Source organism: Zingiber officinale, chromosome 7B (genome assembly GCF_018446385.1).
Source record: "Zingiber officinale cultivar Zhangliang chromosome 7B, Zo_v1.1, whole genome shotgun sequence".
In the NCBI taxonomy this organism is placed as follows: Eukaryota; Viridiplantae; Streptophyta; class Magnoliopsida; order Zingiberales; family Zingiberaceae; genus Zingiber; species Zingiber officinale.
The window spans coordinates 90,498,381-90,505,479 of NC_055999.1; the positions used below are offsets into that span (position 1 = coordinate 90,498,381).

A 7,099-nucleotide genomic window follows, 5' to 3' on the forward strand; every position below is an offset into this window, starting at 1 on the left:
TTGACGGGGGCATTGGGACGAGTATATTCGCCTTTGCCACCAAAGGTTAATATTGTTGCCACTGAAAATGAACTCCGCCATCACGTTAATTACGTTAGATCACAGGAGAATGCAGAAGACTGTCCATTACAAAGTATATTGAAAATGAGTATAATTTTGACTGACAAATTAAGATGTCCATAATCCACAATCACTTGGGAACTGCTATAACATTTCATAAGCGAAAGAGAGGAAGATAGCATCATGGAATTTTTGAAAGAAAAGAAAAGAAAAGAAATTGCACCAACCAAATTTAAAAAATTAATTACCAATAACCAAAATGACAAAAAAAATCACTTTGAATACATATCAGAGCTACAGCTCACCTCTATACTCCATTACTCATTACTAACAACATCCCTCCTAGCACTACCTTCACTCGTAAATCATGGAAAATTTCAGATCTTACTTTACAAGCATATTTTGATGAACACTCCAAAAATTCACTTGAATCATCAGTATACTTCGAGGCAGAGAGCAAGAACAATCCATAGTATCGTTTTTCCAGGAAACTTAAACTTCTCCTTGATGGCCAGAGTTTCGTCTCTTTTTGTGCTAACTGCTGCCTTTCTCAGGTTCTTCGATGTAAAAAAATGGTCAAATAAACATCAAAATCCAGTTAGAATAAAGCACTCCACACAGCACCATCTTCTTCACCACACCTTTGATGGACACCCTTTATCTTCTCCACAGATTTGCATATGCCACTACAACTCCAGTCAAATGATGCAATGCAAACATTTCCTGCCTGTGCTTTCCACTCGCAGTCTGAAGAAAAAGTTAACAAAGAACCGTGAAGCACAAATGTCACGATAAGATAGCTTATAGACAGACGACTGCAAAAGATTAGTTCCTAACCCGGCGGAGTTCCACAGCACATATTCCTCTCATCGATGTATTCAACTTCCAGCCCAATGAACCATGAACCTAGTGATACATCTTCATTGGCATACTTGTGCAGTATCGGTCTGGCATCAGCAACTTAACAGTAAGAACCCTGTGCAACTGAAGCTTAGCGACAAGGAAGACAATCATAGATCACCCTTACTGGTTAATTGATATGTATGTGGCCAGATCTTTTGATATAGCATAAATCTGCCCAGTAGCATGCCGAAAGTACTTGTTTCCATCTTCTCCGAATTTCCAGTATTCAGGTTCATGGTACTTCGCATTTCTGGGATTCATAATTAGCAATCAATAGAAGCATTTTGCAGAGTCATTGCTTTAAGGATTCATAGGGTCACAAGAGATTTAAGAAACAAGAATATTACCTATCAGAAAGCACTGGCCCAGACTTCATACACCCTATGTAGGTTCTTGGTTTTGATCTATGTCGAGCAAGGGTTGTAGCCAGCATACCTCCATTTCATAATATTATCAAATTGTATCAATGTATATGGAATCTATAAGGAAACAGAACTTGAAATTTATAATTGAGTACTACAATTTGCACCTAGATTCACATGAACATCATCATCAACCTTGACATAGAAATCAGCATCCCATATAGCAACAGCAGTGGAAAAGAATATTTTTGTTTTGGCAGACAGTTCATGGTAACCTTCAACATGTTCCTGCATATGAAGCGATAGAAATGCAGGTAAAACAAACAATGTGCAAATAACATGCCAATTGTAATGTGAAATTTTAAAGTCCAAATGCCGGATCAATTCAGGCAGCACAAATAATCTGCAAACACCATGGCAATCTAAAATCCTGAGACAACATGCTTTACCAGCCTGAGAAAGTCATTGTGCTGAGCTTCTTCTGAATCGATAGCTTTATCCAGAATACTGTGAGATGTAGCACTGTGAAAAAAGAAGTGATTTTAGGTTTTCAATGATCAAGAACATTATCAGCTGGATTTTGTATAACTCGAATGCTAGTCCAAAACAAGAAACATTATGAAGATAAAAGACAATCAACAAAAGAAGTCAATATTTGCTGGTAGCTTTTAACAAGATTGAAAAGCAATAAAATAACAAGTTAACGACAGCCAACCAACTATGAATCTCATTTTTTAAAGTCTAGTACATGGATTTTATCCAGTCATTAAAGACTATATGCGAATGATAATTTCCTGATCTTTTAAATCACTAAATTATGTTGTATAGATTTCTTATACTCCTCATGCTTTCAACTCTAGTCAATTTAATTTAACATCTATTGTCTCGGTGAACATATCCAAATCATTTCAACTTATTTCCTCTCATATTATCAACAAGATATTGAACTTATCTTTCACAGAAGCATATATAAGATACATTCATAAAGTTATAGTAGGGTTTCATTTGGTTTGTTAGGTAATTTCTAAACCACCTTGTATTAATGAATGCATAAACATCTATAAAAGAAATATTTGCATGGATTTTTTTGCAGTGTACGTTCCTCTAGAAGCATTAACCTATTTGTACACAAAGCAACACTTAAACAATTCATGAAAATCAAGGGAAGTATCCACATACTAAACCATAATTAGAATGTTTTAGTTGTTGGGACCAAGGGGAGCTGGGGGGTTGAATAGCTTGCTCGCTTCAATGAAGATGATTTGCAGCGGAATACTTGAAGCGAAGAACTCTCCAATGCTAACACAAGGATTTACTTAGTATCCACCTCCTTGAGATAACTAATCCAAGGATCTGACCCTCTCTCATACATACATTACGAAAGAGTTCCTTCTCTGAAACAATCCGAAGGCGGAAAAACCTCGTACAAGCTCACACACAAAGCAATACAAGAAGAAGAGGATGAGAAGCTAATACAAATGAAATCTTACAAGATTACAACAATGAAACCCTAGCTAAATGCACCATCACTTCACTCTAAGTCTCCAAAAACTTGTGTGTGGTTGAGTTGTTGTGAGCAAGAGGTTTGCTTTGAAATGTCCACGAAAACCCTTTTCTAGGATTCTTTGACGCCTCCCAATCGATTCAGCTTTTCCCTAACCGACTGCCACATCATCCGACCGTCCCAATCGATTGGTGAGTCATCCCAATCAATTCAGAGAGCCTTAATCAATTTACCCAATCGATTCCGCAACTCTCTGGTTACTCACAAAAAGGCCTTAATCGATTGCCTCAATCGATTCCCTCTTCTCGCAATAAAACACTACCTAATCAATTGATAGCATTGGCTAAATCGATTGCGCCAATTGATTCAACCTTGTTTTCATGAATTCCTCTTCGCGAATCTCCTAGCCCTAATCAATTGGTCCAATTGATTAGGCTCGGCTCAATCAATTGACCAATTGATTCGGACTCTTTCTATGTTCTCGCAAGAACCTCTTAATCGATCATCCTAATTGATTAGCTTAGGGTCAATCGCCAATCGATTGCCCCAATCGATTGTCCAACCCTAACTTGCTTAATCAAAATCTAGGGTTCCGTGTCCAACATTAGGTCAATCGTGACCTGTTGGGACTTCTCCACCCAGTGTCCGGTCAATCCTTTGGCCCACTTGGACTTTTCTCCTAGTGCCAAGTGTCTGATCCTCCATGACCCACTTGGACTTCCAAACACTAAGTGTCCGGTCAACATTTGACCCACCTGGACTTTTCTTCTCGTACCAACTGACCGGTCCTCCGTGACCCACTTAGACTTCCAAACACCAAGTATCCGGTCAACTTTTAACCCACCTGGAACTTTTCTTCTCATGTCATTGTATCCGGTCCTCTATGACCCACTCAGACTTCCAAACACCATGTGTCTGGTCAACCTTTGATCCACCTAGATTTTCCAATGTCTGGTTTCACTCACCAGAACTTTTCTCTACCTAGCTTCACTCAGTAGGATTTTTCCACGTGGCTTCACTCACTAGGGTTTTCTCACTGCCTAGCTTCACTCATTAAGACTTCCCAATTGTCTGGCTTCACTCACCAAGACTTTCCAATCACCTGACTTCACTCATCAAGACTTTCCAACTACCTGGCTTCACTCACCAAGACTTCTCACACCAAATGTCCGATTAACATTGACCCACTTGGTTTTTCTTCTTCTGCCAACCATCCGATTGGTCTTGCCCCTGTCTAACCTCCAGTTAGGATTTTTCCAGTCAACTATCCAGTCAATCTTGACCTACTTGACTACTCTCTAATATCAAATTGGTCAACCTTTAACCAGTGGAGAATTGCACCAATAATCTTCCAAATGGACAATTGCATCTGTAATCTTCATATATTGTCAAATATTAAAACTCAAGTCTGAGTCAAACTAATCAACTTTGACCAGGGACAATTATACCAACATTAGTCTCATGGTTTCTGAATTTGAAAGCAAAGCTCAATTAAGACAGGTATACTAGATCCACGGGGTATGGCACTATACTAGAAAGATGGATCTAAAAATATGCATATTTATAATAAAATCAGGTTCAATGGTGATATGGTAATGGACATACTGTAAAAATACAGGACATAGGGGGAAAAAATGAAAAATGATGATAAAATACCAGTAATTTATGCCTAAATTTATGGAACAGGAATCAGAAGTAAAAGCTAGAAGAAGGGGCTTCACTTACCTATGGCCAATCGTAAACCGAACGACAATTCCTTTTTCTTGTTCTAGCAGTTGGAGCTTTCCACCTAATTAGAAGTAGAAAATAAAAGAAAGTAGATATTTAAGAGATAAGACTACTTAAACACAACATTACCAGCACAGTCCAAAACAAGTTAAGTTGAAAATGAAGAAATCACTTGTCTAATCTACCTTGCGGCATCCATGTGGCTCTGACCGAGTCCCTTCTCTTCCTGCTGCTAAATGCTGTATTTATTCCAACCACCACGAAAGCCTTCTTCCTCTTCTCAGTCAAAGCTTCTGTTGATGGCGGACCATCCCTGCCGATCAACCCCCTCGAGCTCCTCTTTGCAGCCAACTCCATCTGCAGCGTGGATATTGCCTTATCCAAAGATCTAATATTCAACATATCCTACAAGCTTTAGTTCATCTATTCCTCAATAATAAAAACCCTCAAAAGTTATAAAATGCATGCAAATCCCATGAGATCCAGGTAGAGGACGCACTGGATGGCCTCATGTGTTCTGCTCACTTCACCCATTACATCCTTTTCTTCCGCATGCTTCTGCAATCAAGTTGCAATTTTTAGCCATCTAAACGCCCAAATCCAACAATTTAACAAGCAAGCAGAACAGACTCTTTTAGTGGTACAATCTTCAGAGATGATCTGGAGCTCCTGCTCCTGCCGCCGGCTACTCGATACGACCGGGTTGTTTGCATCTGGGAATGCCCAAAACCTAATCGCAGACGAAACCCCCCATTTAAATTGAATCAAAATAAGATCTTTAACACACCAAAAAAAAAACAAAGGAAAAAAAAAATGTAAAATTGAATCTAACTTGTCAGTGAGAAGCATTCCTAAAGAGAAGCTGCAGACGCAAAGAATGACCATCCATCGGGGTGACACTCTCCGATCGCAACGGCCGCCAGCGCCGCCGCCGCTCCTCCCCCGCATCTCAGTCTCTGCCTCGGAGCTTCTCGAGCTCAAACAAAACTAGATTTGATGAAATGGACACTAAGAATTTGCTGTCTCGATTGGAATCCAGCCCATCGATTTGAGACGGGGGCTTGAGAGAGAAAGGGAAGTGGGATCAGGAGGGATTTTTGTCGCGGCATGGCCGCATTCACGTTTATTGATTTGATTCTTGAAGCGTTTCAACGGAAGTGACCCGGCGACGTAAATACGACTCATGTCTGTTCTTAATCACAACACTCGATTCGCCAATTTGTCTTACTTCTATTTTGATTTGGAGTTTAAAACGGGACCCACGGGGACTTATGCTGTGGCAGCTCCCTGCTCTCATAACCAACTCAGGTAGATGGTCGGGTGCTCACGAATCGGTAAGAAAATCTCAATCTTAATATTCTCCTGGTGTATTTTAATGTCCATATTTAAAAAAAAAATTAAATATCCCTCACGGAAGTCCTCATCGAACTCTAGATACCATCACACAATAGCCCGCGGCCTATTTAATGCCACTCATGCACGTTTACGAGTATTAGCCGCCTAAGGATAGACCTGACCTGGATCGAATCCAAATCAGATCTGATCCGGATCAATAGATTAGTTATTCATTGACTCAGTTCAATGCGTCTAGACGGACCAGCTAATTAATCAATGAATTGGCGATTAACCACATATTCATTAAAAAAACATATATTTTTTAAATTATAATTTTTTATTTGATATATTTATAATATTTTAATAATATTAATGGTGTGGTTCAATATTTTATATATATATATTACATTTCTATTTATACTAATTTTTTAACCTATTTATCTTGTATTGAAACTATGGTATCTTTTTATTTAAATTACTTTTTTAACTTATTTACTGAAGGTTTTTGACGTGGGACTATTACTATATTCTTTAACTTATTAATTTTATTTAACTTCCTTAGTCTTATTTTATTCCTTTAATATTAAATTAATAAAAAAAGCTAAGATAAAAATTATTTGACTTGATAATAACTGGTATGAAAAAGAAAATATAATGTGTTTACCATATATATATATATAGTAAAAACTATTATATTTTTGGATAATCTAGATATTCAACTCTTCAAATGAACTAATCTTGAAGATGATCGATCCGAACTCATGTAAGTTTCGTACCGATTATTAAGGTAAATCGGAAAGGGTTCACAAAGGCCTATTCAAGCGGTTATCATTCTTAGGACTCGTCCCATGGGAGGTAAATCCATGCAATGTACTGCAGCTAGGATTCAAATTTAGATGCCTAGTTAATCACTTAGAGGGCCTAACTACTACACCATAGCTCCGGGTAAAAAAATAATTATAAGATATAATTTATAAGATATATATATATCTAGACTCGACTCAAACACATAATCAGGTCAATGGGTCAATTCCAAGTGTTATTTTTTAAAAAGAAATTATAATTTTTAAATATATATTTTAAAAAATATTAATAATTGTTCTTGCTAAATATCATGGATGGTCAAGTTACCCGTCAATGAATGATTCGACGTACGGGCTCTCCAGAGGTCGCCGACGAGGAGGGTGAGGAGGCCTTGAAAAGCACT

General features: G+C 38.0%; 1 protein-coding gene across 1 annotated transcript; it reads right to left on the reverse strand.

Annotated features, from left to right (window-relative positions):
• Positions 1-288: 288 nt before the first annotated feature.
• On the reverse strand, positions 289-5,724 carry LOC122006234 (beta-1,3-galactosyltransferase 7-like). The gene is made up of 11 exons (XM_042561657.1): positions 5,390-5,724; positions 5,188-5,287; positions 5,057-5,115; positions 4,743-4,945; positions 4,555-4,618; positions 1,775-1,847; positions 1,493-1,613; positions 1,311-1,398; positions 1,088-1,213; positions 898-1,007; positions 289-807 (listed from the first exon to the last, which is right to left on the reverse strand). The coding sequence occupies exons 1-11, from the start codon at positions 5,503-5,505 to the stop codon at positions 659-661; spliced, it is 1,209 nt and encodes a 402-aa protein (XP_042417591.1). The 5' UTR covers positions 5,506-5,724; the 3' UTR covers positions 289-658.
• Between the last annotated feature and the right edge of the window lie 1,375 nt (positions 5,725-7,099).